This window comes from Benincasa hispida, chromosome 10 (genome assembly GCF_009727055.1).
Source record: "Benincasa hispida cultivar B227 chromosome 10, ASM972705v1, whole genome shotgun sequence".
Taxonomy (NCBI): Eukaryota; Viridiplantae; Streptophyta; class Magnoliopsida; order Cucurbitales; family Cucurbitaceae; genus Benincasa; species Benincasa hispida.
In genome coordinates, this window is record NC_052358.1 from 820,321 (window position 1) to 842,621 (window position 22,301).

The 22,301-nt window shown below is 33.0% G+C and overlaps 1 protein-coding gene across 1 annotated transcript; it reads right to left on the reverse strand.

The window, feature by feature from the left end:
• Positions 1–5,370: 5,370 nt before the first annotated feature.
• Positions 5,371–7,323, reverse strand: LOC120088711. Its single transcript, XM_039046140.1, has 2 exons — positions 7,138–7,323; positions 5,371–5,910 (listed from the first exon to the last, which is right to left on the reverse strand). The coding sequence occupies exons 1-2, from the start codon at positions 7,277–7,279 to the stop codon at positions 5,513–5,515; spliced, it is 540 nt and encodes a 179-aa protein (XP_038902068.1). The 5' UTR covers positions 7,280–7,323; the 3' UTR covers positions 5,371–5,512.
• Between the last annotated feature and the right edge of the window lie 14,978 nt (positions 7,324–22,301).

The following is a 22,301-nucleotide window of genomic DNA, read 5'->3' on the forward strand; positions in this document are numbered from 1 at the left end:
GATGTACAACAAATACGTGACCAATACCTAGTCATACCGCATCGGAAACATTTTTATTCATCACCTTTTGAATTCTTATCTTATGAAGCTTTTCCTTTATGAACGTCATTTCGTGTGATTCTTTTAAAATTTGGATGATTAGAACGATCACCACGAAAATTATAATTATTTCTTTCTCTGCCACGGTCACGACCACGATTATTAAAATTCACGTCATTTGCTTCAGAGAATGGTGTTGTTTCAGTTAGTCAAGATTTTTGATTTTTCATCAATAACTCGCTATTTTATTCAGTCATAAGAAGACATGAGATGAGTTCATAATATTTTTTAAAATATTTCTCTCAATATTGCTGCTGCAGGAGCATATTAGAGACATGAAAAGTAGAAAATGTCTTCTCTAACATATTCGCATCTAATTTTCTCTCTGTATAACAACAAATTTGAACTAATTTTAAATAATGTGGAGTTGTTTACTATAAAATCTTGTAACCTCAAATGCATCAATTCATAACGAGCTTTAGGAAAAATGTCCGTTTTCTAGTGATCATACCTCTCTTTCAAATTCTTCCACAAGATGCGGGGATCTTTTACTATTAGAAATTCCATTTTTAATCCCTCATGGAGATGATGTTGAAGAAAAAATTATTGCTTTTGCCTTTTCTTGACTTGAAGTCGTATTTCCCTCTTTAATTGTTTCTCCAAGATTCATGACGTTCATATGTATCTGAGCATCAAAGCTATGACAAATAATTATTACTATTAATATTAATGATTGCGAATTCTGGTTTTGTAAGGCTTGACATAATAACACTATCACAAAACATTGTAATTATATTAGAAATTTAATATGTACCAAACATGCAAAGTAACATTTAATTTATTAATTACAATAAAGAAGGAAAATAACAACCTACCTTTAGGACCTACCTTCGGTGGAGGAAACGATATGAGTTCGTGCTGATAACGTATTGTAAAATTGAAGAGCAAAACAGCACACCACAGAAATACGTATATCGAGAAAATATAAAACAATATATTAAAATAAAATAACATAATATAGGGAATTAAAATTGTATGAAATTTTTCTCCAAACATTTTGGAATTCTCACAAATATACATACATCTTCAAGATCCTCCAAACGTCACTATTTATAAGTAAAATGACAAATATGAGGTAGAATTACATAGACACTAATAATATATAAGTATGAGACATTCGATAACATATAAAGTGACACATGGGACTTAAGGAGATTGACATTTGATTTTGTAAGACAGTGAACTTTAAGATTCTACATTACATATATTTTAGAATATTTATAATATATAGTGTTAAGTTTATGCAAGACTGTGAAAAAAAGACAAATAGAAAGATAGAAAAGAGAGACATTATTTATTTATTTTTAAAAAACACTCCTAAAAAGAGGTTTTTATGTTTTGTATGTCTCCTCACATAAAAAACGTGTTTAATAATTCTATGAAATTTCAAACTTTGAATTGTATAATTTAAAATTCATCAATGTATTAGGGGGGAAAACTGAATTTGTGTCTATTTAAGGGAGTGATTTTTTTTATTAAAAAAATCATTTAATAAAAATATATTATTAGGCACGAATTTGAAAATCCAAAAATTATTAGTTACTTTTAAATTTTAGAGTTATATTATACATATAATTAATTATAAATTTAAAAATACATTAGACACTCATTAAAATAAAAATACAAAAGAGAGAAAGAGCAGTATTTGGGTAAGAAGATTTTAGTACCTAATCTTGTAGTTGATGATATATGTTTTAGGCTCCGCTTGGAACTGCTATAGCTTTTTAAAATAATTGCTGATAGTTATGCTATTTGTTTGATAAATAAATACAAAAACATTTCATTTTAGATATAATAACTAAAATAGATTTATAATCGACTTTTTTCTTAATTTTTTTAATTTAAAATTTGAAATAATTGTTTAATATGATCAATTTTGTTTCTTATAGATTAATTTTTAAATATTAAGAAAAAAATTTATTTAAAAAATGAATATGGTATATTTTTTTTAAAAAAATTACATTTAACTCATGAAAAATAGAAAATAAATTTGATTACATAAGAAATAGATAAATATATAAAATAAATCTTTTTTTTAAAGTCTAAAATTAAAAACTAAATATTAATTAAAAAGTCTACCTGATTTTATTGGAATCTAAAAATTAAAAAGAAACGTAACCTAAATGATTATAATCAGATTGATATTAAAATTCAAGTTTAATAGACACAACTTGAAAGTTTAATTTGAAAACTAAACGATTTTCTTATTCTTTCATTTCTTGGAGAATTAAGTTAGTATTTAACTTAATTTTAAGATTAAAATGTCATTTCGATTTCCTTACATTAGAACTTATTCTATTTCAATTATTACTCAAATATCCAAATTAACCTAAGACTTTTAAATAAATATTTAATTTACTGTATTGTTGGCTTTTTTTTTTTGTTTTCTGGAAAGAAAAAAGTAGTCTATATGAACCTTTATTTAGTAAATTATGGAAACATATCCACTTCTTTTCAAGAACGAAAATATTATTATTATTATTATTTTAGGAAGTTCGATGAAAATGGTGCTTTTATTTTTTACCTAATTTAAATTATATCTGCTTTACGGAATCCATAGTAAAAGGAAACAATGCGTAGAAAGCGAGGAATATGCGCGGAGAGGGCGTGGTACGTTGACCGCGTGGCGCGTGGCCCAGTTCATTATATTTATTGTTAATTAAATTATTTAAAAATAAGGAAGTGAAAAAACTTCAATAACAAATAAATGCATAAAAACAAGCCAGAACAGTCAACAAACCTCTTTCCGAGAGGGCCCGTTCTTAATCTTATCAAGCTATGATTATGCACTAATTCTATGTTTTCATTTCTTTTACACAAAAATAATTATAAAAAAATATTTGATTGATGATATTTTTTTATTGGACAGTTGTCTGACTGCACTGTCATAATTGTATTTTTGACACATTTACAAAGCGATTGACGTTAGTCCTCGCTTACAAACAAGTCAACTAATTTGAATTTAGATCATCAATGACACAACGAGCGTATCTTACACTCTACCCCTATTTTAGTTTTAGAAAAGGGGATTAGAGAAAAATGTTTTCGCCAACATTTGAAAGCATGTTTGAGAAAATAACTGATGTAGGCTAAAAAGTAATAAGGGACAACAACGACTTCATAGTTTGCAGCTTCCGGTATGTGGGTATGACGGTTAGTCTTATCCCCATATAATATATTATAATCATTTTTGTGATTATCACCTTGCATATGAAAATTGACAATGAGTAACTTATAACAAAAAGTACAAGAAAAGTAAACCAACAAGTCTAATAAATTGCATAACATGAAAGTATGATAAAAATGGATTGGTTTGGACACAACATCTAAGTGTAGCACTAGCTATGTCAATTGAGTTATACTCATTTTTGTGGTAGTATCTAAGTTTTTCTCATTTTTATCTCTTTTTACATAGTTGTATGTGATAGTCATAGTACTCAGGCTTAGTTTGAGGTTGTTATAGCTTTTGAAAAAATTAGCGGCTAGTTGAAGTAAATTGGTGTTTGGTAAATTTCAATTTAAACTTGAAAAAGTAAGCTATAGTGTTTGGTAAATAAATATAAAAACATCTTATTTTAGATATAATAACTAAAATAGACTTATAAATAACTTTTTTTATATAATTTAAAATTTTAAATAATTGTTTATAATGATATATTTTATTTGTTATAAATCAGTTTTTAAATATTAAGGATATAACTCTATTTTTAAAAAAAACAATGTGGTATTCTTTTTTTAAATATCGATGCATTTAATTCATGAAAATTAAAAAATAGATTTGATTAGGTGAGAAATAGATAGTTTATAAAATAAATCTTATTTTTAAAGTATAAAATTGAAAATTAAATATTCATTAAAAAATCTACTTAATTTTAGAATAATTTAAAAACTAATAGGATGCTGCTTTTTAAAATAAACGTGTGAAAGTAATATATTTTTAAAAGTGATTTTAATAGATTTAATTCAAATTTGTTTTACCAAACATAAAAAAAAATAAAAAACAAAACAAAAATCCTACGGGAGTAATTAGATACATTTTGTTTCTTCCTTTTGTGTTTTTTTTTTCTGTTATTGTCTTTAAAAATTTTAATTTTAACAATTTTATATCATGAATACAAATTTGACCATTAATGTAATCGTTTTTCTTTTCTGGTTTTCTTTTTAAATATTATTATACATGTGAAGCAAAGAACGATTTAGAGGTGTTCACAGGATGGGGCGTGGGGGTCGAGGATGTCATTCCCCATCTCCGTCCCCGTTTCCGCGGGGAACCCGATTCCCGTGAAATTCCCCACGAGGATCGGGGCGGGATTCTCAGTGTAGAATTCGTGGGGATCGGGTTCTCCGGGGAATTTTTCCCCATTACATTTTTTTTTATAAAAAGTCAATTAATTTAAATCACTAATGTAAGCAAATTTTAGTTAAATAATTAACTTTATCACTTTATTGTAGTTAGTTTTGAATGACAATTTGAACTCAAAATAAATTACTCAAATTTTGTCCTAAAAAAGCTAATTAATTTTTTTAGTAGAAAGAAATAAATATAAATCAAATTATTCACATATATAATCTAAATTTAAACATATTCATTATCTATTTAAATGTAATAATAATAATAACATAATATTAGATAACTATACTAAATAAATATGTAAAAGCTAATCGGGGCAGGGACAGGGAATGAGGCGAGGCCGAGGCCTGGGGCAGGGACAAGGAATGCATTTTCCGTCCCCATTTAGCTTACGAGGAATTTCCTCCCACTCATTCCCTCATTCCTCGCCTAATCAAGGAATCCCTGCGGGACCCGTCCCCGGGGAGAAATTGGACATCTCTAAAACGATCTCATGCATTGAATAATCTTAAATATTAAGTTATGTTTGTGTTTGTGATGTGCTTATGCCTATAAAAATTGGTGTTAGTTATAAAATTAGGAAAATAAAGAGTTATAATAAACAAAAATTAAGGACCTATTTAGTAATTATTTGGGTTTTAATTTTTTTTTGTTTTTTAAATTAAGGTTATAGATATTACTTCTATTTCCAATTTTTTAAAAAAAAAAAAATTAAAAAAAAATGGTTAAGAATTCAATCATTGTAAATATGCAATTATTGAAAGAAATTGAAAGAAATATTGATTTTCAAAAATAAAAAATAAAAAAGAAGTTATGAAACGGAGCCTAAAAAACATATTAAGCCAAATCGAAACTATAGCTTAACCACATATAGTATGTTTAAAAAAAAAAAAAAAAAATCGTAGATAGGAGACACCAAATTATGAGAACATTGAAGTTTAACTCATTTAAATGTTTTTAAGTTAAACTAATTCAAGATTAAAATTTACCATACACACAAACATACGTATCATTATCAACAATACACTACTAGAAAAGCAAAGAAAAATGGAAATTAAATATCTAAGGGATACCAATGATAGGGAAGAAAGGAAAGTAGTAGCTAGAAGGGGCCATCCCCCACTCAGGCGGCAGAGGGAGGTTGAACGTCTTGGACGACCCAAACTTTCCGCCGGCGGCCTTGCAATATTTCTCGGCTTCACTGGCGCCGATCGACCGGCACCGGCAAGAAGAGCAGAACGCCAACGGAGTGGCGATGCCGTAGACGTCGTCGGACCCACCAACGCCCCTCACGATTCCGGCCACCATGTCTTTTCTGGCGGCGTAGAGCTGGTTCCGACCACCACCGAGCCTGGCCTCGCAATCATCTGAAGGCAGCTCCGCCTCGAAGCCCCCATCTTTTGCTGTAGTTGCTGTAACTACCTTCCTAACCTTTTCGCATTTTGCCATCACCACGATCCCTAACGACATTATTGGCGTCACGCCCCAAGCAAACGAAAAACAGGACCAAAATTTTGAAATTGTGACTATTAAGTGGAGGATTATTTATTATACACTAAATTACAATTTTTACCCCTACCTAACTAATTTGAGACTAAACTCCAACATACAGCTAGATCTTCTAAAAATGACCATCTACCTTGATCAAAATTTGAGGATTTTTCTTATAGGCACAAAGTTTTAACTTTAACTCTCGTGTTATTGTTAGGGACAATGATCTTCTACATATCTTCACAATATCATAAAAAAAAATTGATGCAGCTCATGTAGCACCCAATTAAAAATTGACATAATTTTTTAAAAAAATTATTCTTTTTAGTGTCTAGAAGAAGGGGAAGCATGGGACTTTGGAGCTTAAATTGCACTCAAGTATGGGTTATGTTATAATATTATTCACTTTGTCATGCACCATCATAGTTTTATTTTTCAAATCATCCAAAAAGCCTTAAAGAGGTAGGATCTCTCACTTATAAACTATCAATTTTCTACTTTTCTAGTCATTGGAGACTAAATCATGTTTGATAATCATTTGATTTTTGAAAATTTGCTTGTTTTCTTGCCATTTCTTTATCACCAATTTGATTCTTTTTAAGCAATCGTTTGAATATTTAGTCAAAGAAAAAAAAGAGAAAAAGCATAAACAAGTTATCAAAACTTTGGCTTGTATTATTAACACACCTAAAAGTAGATAACAAATTAAATAAATCCATAGGTGAAAACACTAAAAAAAAAATAAATTACAAAAAAAAATAAAATGTGATTATTTTTTTAACAAGAAAGGAGGGGTGAATATGTACACTTGAATATTTCAATTAGATTGACACATTCTTAACATCTTCATCATACTAAATAAAATTTAATTATAAAAAAATTAGGTTTTGGTCTTTATACTTTCAAAAAGTTTATTCTTTAGTCTTTATATTTTTAACTTTGATTCATTCAAGTCATTGAACTATAAAAATGTATGAATATTAGGGTCTTTTAAAAATGAAAATGAAAAGACTAAAATGATTAAAATCCAAAAGTAGGTTAACTTAACTTGTAATTAGGCCATGAAAGCGGGACAAGTACCCCCACCTTGTTTGTTTTGCGTCCAACAATCTTAACAAAATACAAACGGAAAGCAAGAAAAATATAGAAAAGAAAAGTGAAGATAGTAAGTTGTATATAGAAGTAAAAGAGCGTACCAGAGAGATCATAGGCAGCATCGCAGTCAAGGCAAAGGACCTTTCCTTTAAGAACGTGCGTAGTCGTTGAAAGTTCAACTCTGGCAGTGGCAACAACCACTCCCAAGAGAAACGCTGCTGTAACCAAGCTTGTAATAGCCATAAAAAATGAAAAATATCTTGCACTGCAAAAATGGGCTTAATTTGTAGACCAACTTTGAAACATATAATAACAATAATAATGGCGTGTCTGTGCTTTAAATGAAGGGCTTCCCTTGGTAGTTGGTGTCAGTATAAACAAAATCAATGACTCAAACACCAACTCCGTGAACCATAAATCATCCTTACTCCTTACTCCTTATTCACTCGGAAGTTGATTTTTACAAGAAACCTACATAAAAAAAATTTAGATTCTTTTCCCCAATAGTTTGTTTTTTGGGGTTTTCAAAAATTTAAAGAAAAAAAAACTATTTACACAAAATAACAAAATTTAATTTTCTTTGATGGAGACTAATAGAAGTCTATCGATATCTATTAGTGATAAAATCTACTATTGATACTTCTATTAGTATCTACCAGTATTTTTTTTTTTTTTTGTTATTTCTATAAAAAGTTTGACATTTTTTTTATCCATGAAAATCTCTCTTTTTTTAATTTATTTACAATGTTTAGAGAGGGAGAATTGAACTTTTGACCTCGATGTCAATAATATAAGTCATTATACTAGTTGAACTATGTTTATGTTGATTTTTTTTCCAAATAGTTAGGTGTCTCAGTACACTATTTAGGTTTAAAACACTTTCATAAAACTGACAATTTAATTATAAATTAATTTGTTAAATTTAGATTTTTTTTTGCTTTCTCATTAGTAACAATTTAGCCCATAGCAGGAAATAATATTCAACAATTTAGTCTCCATTTGTTTTTTTAGAATTCAAGCTTGTAAACACTAATTACAGTCCTGAATTTTTATCTCTTATCATCCAACTTTCTATTGATATTTTTTAAAAACTAAAAAAAAAATAGTTTTGGAGATATGTCAAGTCCAAGAGTATAGAAAGATAGGAAGTCTATAGTCTCATGAGGAGCCTAGAAAAGCTTAGGCATGAGGAGCTTAGGAGAGCCTAAGCCTAGAGAAGTCTAAGTATGAGGAGTTTAGAAATTAAGACTTGAGTCTAGAGAAGCCTTGGCATGAGGAGCCTGTGAGAGCCTAAGCCTAGAGAAGTCTAAGCATAAGGAGTCTAGAGAAGCCTAGTAGTGGAGCTTAGAGAAAGCATAAGGAGAACTTAGTGGAGCTCATTGGTCCAATGAGAAGAGCCTAGTAGAGCAGTGGATCCATGGAAGCTTAGAATGAGTTTCGTGAACTCATGGGAAGCTTAGAGGGAGCTTAAAGAATCCATGAGAAAGCCTAGTGGAGTTCAAAAGACCCATGAGGAGAGCCTAGTGGCGCTCAAAGAATTCATGAGAAAAGCCTGGTGGAGCTCAAAAGACCCATGGAGAGCCTAAGAGAACTTAGAGAGCCCATGGGGAGAGCCTAATGAAGTTCAGATAACCCATGAGAAGAACCTAGTGGAACTTAGAGGACCATGAGAACAGCTTAGTGAAGCTCATAAGACCCATGGAGAGCCTAGGAGAGCTCGGAGAACCCATAGGAAGAGCCTAATGGAGCTCAATGGTCCCACGATGAGAACCTAATGGAGCTCAGTCAACCCATGAGGAGAGCCCCATGAAGCTCAGATGAGCCATGGGAAACCTAGTGGTGGCTTAAAGGATCCATGAAGAACACTTAGAGAGAGCTTAGAGGACCCATGGAAAGAGCCTAAGAGAGCTGAAAGGACCCATAGGAAGAGCCTAGAAGAGCTCAAAGGACCCATGAGAGACCTCTTAGTGGATTGAGTATTAAATTGTCCAAATTCTCAACTAGGTCATAAAGGAAGCATTGAGAATTTAAGTGAGTGGTGCACTTAAGCATTAGTTGTAGTAATGGTGTAACTGCCCACCAAGCATCAACTCGACGATTCTAAGAATTTAAAAGGGATATTATAAGCCTAAACGTCAGTTACGCTTTACTATCCCATATAAATTACCAAAGTCATTGGTCAAAGGTACACCTAAATACCTACTATTTTCTATTGTCAAGTTACTCACAAACCTGAAATTAACTTAAGTACCACACACACTAATGCTTAATCTCTTTTGTCTTGTAGGCACTTGGATAATTTTCTAACAAGTCTACGATTGATCCATCTTTTGGCATCGACACTAGTCCTATTCTCTCTAGCAATCTCCTATCACCGGATCCAAAGACTCAATGGCTTAGGCCCTATTTGGTAACCATTTCGTTTATGATATTTAGTTTTTAAAAATTAAGTCTATTTTCTCCTCATTACTTATAATGATTTGCATCTTTCTTGAATACAATGGTTGAATTCTTAGCTAAATTCCAAAAACAAAAAACTACTTTTTATTTTTAAAAAATTTGACTTGATTTTTTAAATCATTGGTAAACAATAGATTACAAAGGAATAAACTTAGAGGTGCACGTAGTGTCTATAGGCTTAATTTTCATAAACAAAAATCCAAAAATCAAATGATTATCAAATGGGACCTTGATGATCTGAAAGAAATATAAAATTATTGTGGTTTAGGAAATATGGGATCAATCGAAGACTTGAGGTTTTTTTTTTCCTTCTCTTTTTCCAAAATTAAGAAAAAATGAGTTACTTTGGAGAAAGAAGTATGAGAAATAGACCATTTGTAGGTCTTTAGACTCTAACGACTATTTTAGTTCTAAACTTCTAAAAAAAAATGCAACTAATTTGATCCCTCTAACTTTTTTTTAGGAAAATAATATTTTTTCTAATAAAATGGTTTTGGTTACTGTTACACTACATTTTTATTAAAAGGAAAATTTCACTTACTATTCATTTTTAACCTATGTAGTTTGAATAGGTGTCCATGTTTACGTGTTAGAATATATACTTTGAGCTATGTTATTATTAATTTGTTGAAATCAAAATACATGTCAGAACCAAAATGGTTACTTCTTAAAAGTTCAAGGACTTGAATAGATATTTAAACATGTATGGACCAATATAGAATTTAACTAAAAGCTTAGGAAGTAAAAGAAAAAATACGGTTTCAAGTTTAGATATCAAAATGATATTTAAACCTAATTATATAAGCTATTTATACAATTATTTTAAAAAAATCGCAAATTCGATTTGTATTATAGGTCATTTCATTTTGTCAACGTGAGTATAACTCAATTGACATAAATTTTGTTCTATCAACTTTGCGTTTAGAGGTTTAATTCTCCCATACTTTTTTTTTTAAAAAAAAATGAAATATCATATAAAATTTAAAATAGTTATAAATTTATTGTAGATCCCATCATTTCATGGTTGATGGTTCTAATACTAAAAATTGTATCTAACAACAAAACACGAGACTTCATTTCATGTGAACAAATAAAATTGTTGCTAGATTGAATTTAATAGCCAAAGTGAGCTTAGTTAATGTTGTTGAATGAGAAATTTCAGCCACTTAAATTTTGTCACGTCATCACAATGAAAGTCCAGACCCATTATGAAAATCAAATTATAAAATGGATTGAGTCGAGTAATTAAAGTCACTCAGGCCCAATCTAATTCAAGCCCATGGTGAAAATTTGTCCCAAATTAAAGATTGGGCTCAAGTTTAATATATGAGCCTAATAACAATTGAGCCCAAGCCTATATAAAGCCCATGAGAAATCTCTATAAATAAAGACTCTCACCTTTCATTTGAGGGCGAGATTGGAAGCTCTAAAAATAGGAAGCTCTGAAGATTGAGTTTTGAAGAATTGATGTAAACCCCTAAATTTGCTTTACTGATTAATTATACTTAAGTCCTAATGATGTGTTTAAGCTTTTGGATGCATGAAGTTATGGTGTTTATATTAGTTGAAATAATATGGAAAATATAATAAGTGTGTATGTACATGTTAAGAAGAAGGAAAAATTTCTAAGTGTTGGAATGTGATGCTCTCGGGTGCTTAGAGGACAGAAAAAATACGCTAAGTGTAGAATGTTAAGCTCTCGGGTGAAGTAGAGATGAGTTACACTTAGAGGAAAGTAGAGGCTTTTATGCGATGGAGCTACAACACGCTATGTGACCAGTTTTGTTGAACTATGCAGCTAGAAGTCCAAGAAGGGGACATTATGGCTAAGTATAGCTATGTGGTATATGGGAGGTCATGGAAGAAGTAAAATGGCTCTTGGATGAGGAAGAATGGTCGAGAGTGGTATAGGGAAAGTTGCGACCAATCTCGTATGTAAATGGTGAAGGCTAAGTTGACAAACGAGATGGGTATGGATCAATGCATCGAAGATGACATTTAGAGGATGTGATGGTGAATAGAAGTAAGCAATGACCAGGTTAAGTGGCCACAAGTCCATGCAATGAAGTTGAGCTGAAGAGTTCAGCTTAATCAGTTAATAAATGGGCTACATGACAGTCTTAAAAATGTTAATTGTAGATTAGCATGCTAGGTGGCATTTAATTAAGTTAGATGATTTATGCAAGCCAAGTATAAATAAGCCTTGTAAAGAAGGAGACTGTTTTGCAAAAAAAAAAAAAAAATTGCTCCTAAAAGGAGATGTTGCCATCTGAAGCTCAAGAAGTGTTGAAGAACCCTCGAGCAAGCTTGGAGAGAGAGTTGAGGGTTTCCAATCGATCCAAAGGAAGTTGACACTCAAATTATAAGGTAAGAGAATTAAGATGTTTATGAGAAAATTCACTAAAAGAAATCAAGTTAGTTAATGGTTGGAATTAGAGTTATAGAATCTGGAAGATTGAAATCTAAAATGATATTATGGATTAATAAGCAGGCAGTGTAGGATCGATATGGAAACTCTAGAGGAGAGTGAATAGAGTTTAATTAAATTAATTAAGAGTTTTTACTAATGTGAGTCCAATTAAACAAATTAACAAACTTTTTGCTAATAGGTAATTTAAACAATAAATTCATGCAAATAAATTCAACTCAAAATAATCAAGAAGTTAATAATACAATTTTAAAGTACTCGAATCAGTTCTCATAACAAGATTAATAATGGATGTAGAAATTCAAGAACAACCAATCAAATTAATCCAATATGAAAAATTAATTTCAAGAACAAAAATTGCAATTAATTTCAAGCAATAAAATATAATAACAAATTAATTGAAAAATTAAGTATGAGAAGGATAGAGAAATTGACACCGGGAATTTTATAGTGGTTCAGCACAACCGGCCTACATCCACTTCCCAAGCTCCTCTTGGGTATGTCACTATGAACTTGACTCTTTCCATGGCTTAGAGTCGAACCGCTACAATGTTCTTTTTTTGGGAGCAAGAACGAATCCGATCCTTTCCACGGTTGAAGATTAAATTGTGGCAACAACTCTTTTTCTGGGATCAAGAGCAACCCTTACAAAATGTTTGTAAAAATAAAGGGCACAATTACAACTCTCTCAATAGAGTGGATTTACAAGTTGTTGCACTCAATGAATCAATGCTCACAACATAAAATATCTCTCTCAAGAAGAAGATGAAAATAAGATAATTGAAGTTTGGAGAGAGAGTAACAATGGTGACTTAATGAGTTATGGATGATTGAAAATGATAAAAAAATTGTTATGTTAATTTAGAGAAAAAGATGTGTTTAAATAGAGAAGAAAACTTATTGTAAACCACATTTAATTAGGATCATTGGATCTTGAAAAATAAAAATCAATGGTGAATATTTTGAACCATAAAGAATAATATAATAATATATATCTTTTAAAACCAAATAAAACGCATATGGCCACCATGTGTCCAAAACTAACCGTTAGACACAAACATAAAATAATATTAAATTCATTTTCCTTTTAAATTCATTTTCTTTTTAAAACAATCCAAAGATAAAAGCCCACCATGTGTCACTCATCCATTGCTCCAAGTGGCACCTTTCAATTTATCTACTATGATGAGAAAACTTATGTCACACCATTAGCTTGGGATTTTTCTGTTAAGCTTGTTTTACCTATATCTTCTTCGTTTGAGCTTCAATTTGGGCAACTCAAGTTATGTTGAAATCGTTGTTTCGAGCTCTACGCAATAGATAATTCAAAACACTTAAATTATCAATAATAAAAGCAGGTTTGTTATCATCAAAATATTAATTAATTTGAGGTTAAGAGCCAAAAAGCCAACAAGAAGCTGGCCAACCGATGATATGCGATGATGCGCAAAGCATTGACAATGTGCATAAGACGCACTGAGTGTGATGCATGCTTTACTCACATGTTGGTCGTATGATCCATGTTTCAAATAAATGGGATTGCATATGTGAATTTAGCATGTGATTTTAGCAAGCTTATGTCTATGATTTATACCTACTGTTTACAAGGCACTATGCGATAACATGAAACTTATGAGGTATGACTAACTCACATGAATATTCTGTTATTATATTTGTAGTATGTTTTAAATGTTTTGTGTCTTGTATAAATCATATTCCAATGTCGGTACCGAAGGTATGGTAAGGTACCCAGATTTCAGTTACACTAGGGATCCTCAACACCAAATGTATGGTAAAGTGATCAAGACTTAATCCAGCTTTACGTGCACGTATGCCCCATATTATTGATGTTGATGAGATTAAGAAAAATGGCTCTCTCATAACTAAGGTCATTGGGGATTGAACAAAAGAGCTCTCCCATATATTTAGACAGAGGAGTAGAGGTGCTTACAAGAATAATAATGAGCCTCATTTTAATGTTTAACCGATGATATGTCTCTGTGTTCCTAGTTTTATTTTCAAACCCTGGAGGTGATCATGTAAATTTTTTTATGAGGAACCATGTTTATTTTATTTATGTTAAGAGCATGTTTTATTTCAAATAGTCACTTATTGGGTATTTTAAGCTCATTTTTTTAAATATTTTCTCTCCCCAATTAGCAGTTGACGTCCCAAAGCCTAGTAGATTGCAAGTTAGTCACTATCGGAATTCTCCAGTAATTGAAAGTTTAGGTAGTTCACTTGTCATGTTTAAAACCCTAATTTTTATCTGTGCACGTCTTGGGATTCAGGGTAGAATTTTGGAGTCAAATGGGATACATGTAAATGTTTGTTATCTGGATAACTGTGATGTAAATGGATGTGAATATTTGGAATAGTAGCACCTGTTGGGTTTTATGTCCTAAAACTCGCAGTTTGTAAAATGATAAACATTTTCTATAATCAAATTGTATGAAAGTCTAAATCCAATAAACTAAGACCCATGACTATTGTATTAGTACTTGAACTTTATGTGGATACATAAGAGTGGATCGGGTTCGAGTAAATAGTCAAAATGATCTATGGTACATGAATGAGGTTGGGTACCTTATTCTGGTAACACCATTGGATGCGGCTTGCTCTGTAGTTGTTACAAAGAGTTGTAAAGTGCTACATACGATGTGATCCTAATTTGTACATGTTATAACATGAGGAGTGGGGGCATCCTATGCAACAAGTTTGCATAAGATCAGGACCAAGAAATAAGTCACTCTTACTTTATAACGTTGTTTACTGTATAAGACTGACTATTTCACCTAGATGACCTAGGTAACTCGATCTTAATCCTAAGCTAACTATGAACTCTTGTTTATTCGGGATTGCCCTTAGATTTACATAGGTGAGGGTTGGCTCAACAGCACCGACTCAATAAGACTCCCATTTTAAGGGTAAGACCAAATAGATAACTGGGGACATAGGGTGCAAGATGGAGTTCACGCCTATCCAATTTAGGGATATGAGAAAGGTTGTTCTCTCAAGTACTGAATCCAGGTTTTAAACAAGGGGCCCCACCCTCTCATTGGGTTGAGAGAGTTTGGTTTAGTGATTGGATCACAAACCAATTGTTCATTAGAGGATCAATAGGGACTTGAGGAATAAGACTTAATCTCGGGGGTAAAACAGATATTTGACCCAGTCGTTATTACGAACAACCTGTGAAGGGTCGACTTGCTGATTATAGTTAAATCATGTGGACATAATATATCTACAGTGAAGGGAGTGCAACTATAGGCTTTAGTGGAGTGACCTATTAGTTAACAAATGGGGGTTAATCTGGTCTAATGAGTTTAGCCAATTAATCACGGATCGTTGGAGCCTATGATCTGTAGGTCCGCAAGGTCCCCTTACTAGCTCGTAATGGACTAGCTCTAAAATAGCATGATAAATTAATTTGAAACGTTCAAATTAGAATTAAGGAAATTAGTAATTATATGAGATATAATTACATGTTTAATTTGAGAATTAAACGGAATAGGAGAATTTATATATTTAAATATGATTTAAATATATAAAGATGGATTTGTGTAAAAATTAATGTAATATTTGATATTAAATTAATTAAGTTTTATTTAAAATTAATTTATGAAATTAATTTTATTTTTCAATTTTAAAATCAAATTTTGATTTTTGAGATAAAATTGAAAAAGAGAAAACAAAACAAAAATGGAAAAGGCTTGTTTTCCGTTATCCATCTTCTAAGTAGCTCACACAAATGGTATTCACTTTGCCTTGTCTTCTCCAAGCATGAGCTACAACTCATGCAACTTTCTCCTTTGCATGTTGATCTGCAATATAATGAAGAGATTGAAGTAAAAATCAGGCATGCAATCTATAGAGAATTTTAGAGAAAATTCGGTTTGAAGAAAGGGTTCTTCACCAAGATTATTGTTGTGAGCTTTTCTTCTTCATCCTTTAATTCAAGCTTGTTTTGAGTCTCACAACTCAATCTAGAGCACCAAGAGAATAGTGGGGAAGATCTTGAGGTGGTCTGCAATCAGATTCGGAGAAGATAGCAGCTGGAGAAGGAGCTTTGAAGAAGTTCTACAAGAGGTATTTCTTGAAACTCACTTATTTTCTACAAGAACATGCTTTATATTTTGCCAAAATTAGTGAATTAGAGTACTTAGATGATCCTTGTACTTCCTCTGTTGCTGATACAATCCTACAGCACCTATATAGCTAAGTGATAGATGAGATTATTTATGGAATTGCTATAAGATTTTATGTATCTGCTATCAGGTCAATAGATGCTAAGAACACAGGTCCATAGGATCAAGTTGGATAGTAGTTGTCATAAGAGGGTTGTCAACTATTGTTTTCACATTCCTTCTCTGATTAAGAGGGTAATCTGAGAGGGGGTATGACAAGTTGGTATCAGAGCACAAGATTTTGGGAATAGAGTCATGCATTAGACTAGAGGCATGTAAATGTTGTTATGAACCTAATAATGTATATGTCATAGGGAGCATGCCTCGAGGAAGTGACAGACTGACTCGACAGATGGTGGAAGGTGATCGTGACCCTACTGAAGATCCCATAGTACAAGGGAATCAAGATCCTGTTAGAGAACCAGTAGTACAGGAAGTTGCATCTGAGGGAGAGTCTAGTACCTCTCAAGTTAGAGCTGATCCTCAAATGGTGGACAAAGTCTTTGACAGGATTGCCCAGAGGTTGGCAGCTGGTGTAGGATCTGTACATACGAATCCCGAGAAGAAGTATGGCATTGGGAAGATGAAACTCCAAATTGAAGATTTTCATCCTTAATGGGGTCATCCCAACAAATTAGTGGCAGAGTAACAAATTTAAGATGTCCATCCCTAGTAAAGAGGGATACAGTAAATTGAAGAAATAGACTACTTCGCATAAGACTACACAAATAAAATGCATAAAAAAAAGGTTTTCACTAAAAAAAAAAGATCAATCTTGTTATCGCTATCTTAAATAAAGAAGTTTCAAGTGTTAGGCATTGCTTACTTCAAGTTCAAGGCATTTGTTGCCTAAATTTTGACACTTCATCTTCAACATTGGGGCTTTGCTCACTTGAAACGAAATTTCATCTTCAAAGTTCAAGATCGAAATCCGTTTCACTTTATCTTCAAGTTTAGTATGGATGGCTTTGCTTCATCTTCAAAAAATGGTATTGTTGGTTTCGCTTCACTTGCTCAAGTGTGGAGGCTTCAATGACATATCTTCAAAATCAAGTGCAGAGGATTCACCGATGCTTCATCAAGCTCAAGTATGGACAATTCGCTGATGCTTCATCAAACTTATATTTGAAGAGTTCACCAATGCTTCATCAAGCTCAAGTACAGAGAATTCGTCGATGCTTCATCAAACTTGTATTCAAAGAGTTCACTGATGCTTCATCAAGCTCCAGTATGAAGAATTGTCGATGCTTTATCAAACTTATATTCGAAGAGTTCGTCGATTCTTCATCAAACTTAAATGCAAAGGATTCATTGATCTTTTATCTAGCTCAAGTGTGAAGGATTCGTCGATGCGTCATCAAGCTTATGTCTGAATATTTGTTGATGTTTTATCAAACTTATTTTCCAAGAGTTCATCGATGTTTCAGCAAGCTCAAGTTCAGAGGATTTGTCAATGCTTCTTCAATTTCTAGTGCAAAGGATTTGCCAATGCTACATCATACTTAAGATTGAAGGCTTCATGATGTCAAGTCAGATGCTCAAGTCATGATGTTAGGTTTGATGTGGAAGGCGCCAAGCCAAGTCTGATGCAGAAGGCGCAAAGCCATGTCACCATGTTGCCCCATATAACTATGATCTAACTTATTTGCAGGCCAAAACTACTCAACATTAACGGTCAAGTTCACTTCAAGACGTAGGGAAGATTGTATGCTTCAAGCTTCAAAACTCTTCAATCGTTTACTTGAATGTAGCTCAATCGTGTAGACGAAGCTCCAAAGAACTAGACGATAGTTTAATTATGTAAACAATATTAAGAAGCACTAGACGATAGTTGTGAGGAACTAAACGATCATATAAACGACAGCTGAGGAACTAGACGATCATATAGACGATGCAATGCTGAGCTAAACGATCGTGTAAACGATGTAAGAGGAACTAAACGATCAAGTAGTTTCTCAGCTATCATTTATACGATCGTTTAGTTCTTCACAACTATCGACTACATGATCGTCTAGTGCTTCTTAATATCATTTACATAATTGAACTATCGTCTAGTTCTTTGGAGCTTCGTCTACACGATTGAGTTGCATTCAGGTAAATGATTGAAGAGTTTTGAAGCTTGAAGCATACAATCTTCCCTAAGTCTTGAAGTGGACTTGACTGTTAATGTTGAGTAGTTTTGGCTTGCAAACAAGTAGATCATAGTTATCTGTGGCAACAAGTGGTATCAGAGCTCGGAAAACAACTCAAGACAGATCCAAGATTTGAATTCTTGCATACTTCGAATCAGATAAGTCAATCTTAAAGTTCAAGAATGGATATAACCAGGTATGAAATCGAGAAGTTTGATGGAAAGACAGACTTTGAACTATGAAAAGCAAAGATCAAGGCAGTTTTGGGACAGCAGAAGACACTTCTGGCCATCACAGACTCAGCAAAATACCCTGAAACATTCACAGATGCAGAGAAAGAGACAATAGAGATAAATGCTTATGGAATTATTGTCTTGAATGTTATAGATAGTGTTTTAAGGTAGACAGTTGACCAGCCTACTGCTTATGATCTCTGGAACAAATTGAACGAGATTTATCTCAACAAAGACTTGCCTAATAAAGCTTTCTTGAAGGAAATATTTTTCACATACAATATGGATGCTACAAAATCCCTCACTAATAATTTGAATGAATTCAAGAGACTGACATCAGAATTTAGATCAATAGGAGACAACATTGGGGAAGAAAATGAAGCATTTATCTTACTTAACTCTCTACCAGAATCATTTAAAGATGTCAAAACATCTATGATTTATGGTAGAGAAAGAATCACTACAGAAGCAATAATTTCAGCAATAAGAGTTAGAGAACTAAAGTTACAAATGAGTAAGAAAGAACAGTAAGGAGGAGAAGGTTTGTTTTCAAAAGGGAAAACAAAGAATAATGGAAAGGGAAAGTAGAATGGTGGTGACAAGTCTAAGATCAAGTGTCATTTTTGCCACAAATTTGGACACATGAAGAAAGATTGTTATGCCTTGAAGAGGAAGTTAAACCAATAGAACAAAGGAGGAAAATGGACAGAGGCTGTTGTAGGGGAATATTCCATTGTGTATTCAGATGCCTTGGCAGCAACTGAAGAGTGTGAAGAGCAAAATTCTATAGAGACTCAAGATTGGGTGATAGATTCTGGCTGTTGAGTCCATATGACACCATTTAAAGGGTGGTTTTATACCTACACGAAGTAGGATGGAGGGCTGATCTACATGGGAAATAACAATAGCTACAGGGCTGTTGGAATTGGGTCTGTATCTTTGAAGATGCAAGATGGTCCAGTGAAGTTGATTAGGAATGTGAGGCATGTTCCTACATTAAAGAGAAATCTCTTATCAATGGGCATGTTTGACTCCATTGGTTGTGAATACAGAGGAGTTGGAGGTACATTTGAGATAATTAAAGACTCAAAAGTAGTGTGGGTAGCAACCAAAGCTAATGGCTTGTATGTCATTAAAGATGTGCAAATGGCACATTCAGCCTTGATGGCTACTGATGAAGAACCCACAGAAGATGAGCTATGACGTGTGAAAGGGCTACAAGTTCTCTCAAAATAAGGGATGCTTCCTAAAGGTATTGGAGACAACTTGAAGTTTTATGAACATTACATCCTTGGCAAGACAAAAAGGCAAGGCTACCCTAAAGGACAACATACTTCCAAATAGATACTTGAATATGTACATTCTGACCTATGGGAGCCAACATACTCTTCTTCACTAAGTGGAGCAAGGTACTTTCTTTTTTTTGTTGACGACTATTCAAGGAAGAGTTGGGTTTATTTTATAAAAACCAAAGATGAAGTGTTTGGGAGATTCAAAGAATGGAAAACCTTTATTGAAAAGCAAACCTCTAAACATATTAAACACTTGAGAACTGACAATGGTTTAAAGTTTTGTGGAGAAGAGTTCAACTTGTTTTGCAGGAAAAAGTTGTGAGGCATAGAACAGTGAGGTATACACCTCAACAAAATAGAGATGTTGAAAGATTGAACAGAATAGTGCTTGAAAGAGTGAGATGTCAGCTATCCAATGCTCTTTTGCCTGAGAAATATTGGGTTGAGGCAGTTTCTTACACGATCTAGATTATAAATAAGTGTCCACATCAGTCCACTGAGCTGAAAACTCAAGAAGGAAGGTGGACAGGAAAGCCTCCCAAGCTAGAACACTTGAAGGTGTTTGGGTGTGTAGGGTATGTGCATCAAAGCCAAGGTAAGTTGAAACCAAAGGCTGTCAAATGCATGGTTCTAGGCTTTACACCTGGAGTAAAAGGTTATAAACTATGGCATCCTATTGAGAAAAGATATGTTAATAGTAGAGATGTTGTGTTCAGAGAAAATGAGATGTTTATGATGTCCGAGCAACAATCTACATCTATGTCCAAGAACAGTAGCACAGGATTTGAGGTGGAGCCTCAAAATGATCAAGAAGTTTCTTCTTCTTCTCAGAATCTAGACACTGAAGGTGATGACACTACTGAGACTAGTGAAATTGTGTCAAGTGAACAAGTAGAGACATATAGATTTACAAAATTATTCCTTAGCAAGAGATAGAATTAGGAGAACCATTGTGCCCTCTGCAAGATACCTAGAATCAGACTTTACTAATGTTACTTTAAGTGCTGGCAATTCATTAAGCAACAATGAACCCACTAGTTTTGAGGAAGCAACAAACAACCCTGATGCTAAACAGTGGATTGAGGCAATGAATGATGAAATAAGGTCTCTCAACCTAAATGATACCTGGAAGCTAGTACCTTTGCCTAAAGGGTACAAACCTATTTCATGTAAGTAGATTTAAAAATTCAAAGAAGAAATTCAGGGGTACAAAAGTCTAGATTCAAGGCAAGACTAGTTGCAAAGGGGTTCACAAAAAGGAAGGAATTGATTACACAGAGGTCTTTTCTCCTGTGGTGAAACACACATCCAGTAGGCTACTTCTCTCCTTAGTTGTTCAAAAGGACTTAGAGTTAGACCAATTGGATGGGAAGACAGCTTTCTTACATGGATTGTTGAATGAAACTATCTACATGAAGCAACCTCAAGGGTATATGAAGAAAGGAGAAGAAGACTTGGTGTGTCTACTAAATAAGTTAATCTATGGGCTCAAGCAGTCACCAAGGTGTTGGTATGACAGATTTGATGAAGTGATATCTAAAATGGGATTCAAGAGAAGTTCCTATGATTGGTGTGTGTATGCAAACTCTAAAAACTTCAAGGATCCAGTTTATATACTCCTTCATGTAGATGATATGTTGCTGGCTGGAAGTTCCAAAGAAGAGTTGGGGCAAGTCAATATGCTTTTAAAGAAAGAGTTTGACATAAAATTTTGTAAGCCCAAACCTATGATATGGAAACTTTGTTACACGTACATAACACACAAGTTCAATGTATATTAAAGTGAATCAGAAACAAAAGTACATACCTGGAAAGCAAGTACGAATCCATTTATACAGTAATGTGAGGCATGGTGATTATTTTTTGCTTTCTTTGAATCATATGCCTCATTCTTCGTGTGCATGATAGTCTTCATGCTATTTAATGTATGTCAATAAAAGAGAGAAGACCAGTCGTAATGTACGAAGACTTCGTGGTCATCGACAATCCCAAATATATTCATATCGAACTGGGTTTTTTGTCTTTTCCAATCATCACCGTTTCAATAAACAATGCCAATGCAACCTTGATAGCATCTTCGTCATTAGTAAAATTGAAGTTCTTGAATGCGGTCTCCACATCCTTGCAAGAACTATCCTTTCCATTTGAGCCCTTCGGTCCAAGAATGAGTTCTCGCAACCTTTCACCGCTTGTTTCTCTTTCTACTGTTTCCTTGGTCGACCACAATCCAGTTATCAAGTTAAAATCTTCTTGGAAGAATGTTACCTTCTTTCTTAGAATGTTGAATGATATAACGTATGGGTTCGCATCTATTACCTCCCTTAACAGAAATTAGTGCAAAAGTTGTCCATTAAACGATATCTATATCCAACAGTAGACCAAAGGTTGTTTTCCTATACAGTCTCATCTGTTCTTCTGTCAATTTATTCTTAATCATGGGGGCAATTTTGTGGACTTGGCAAGCGACTGTAGCAAGGAAATATTTCTCGAGAAGGACGACCATCTTACCAATCTGACAATCGTGTACATTACA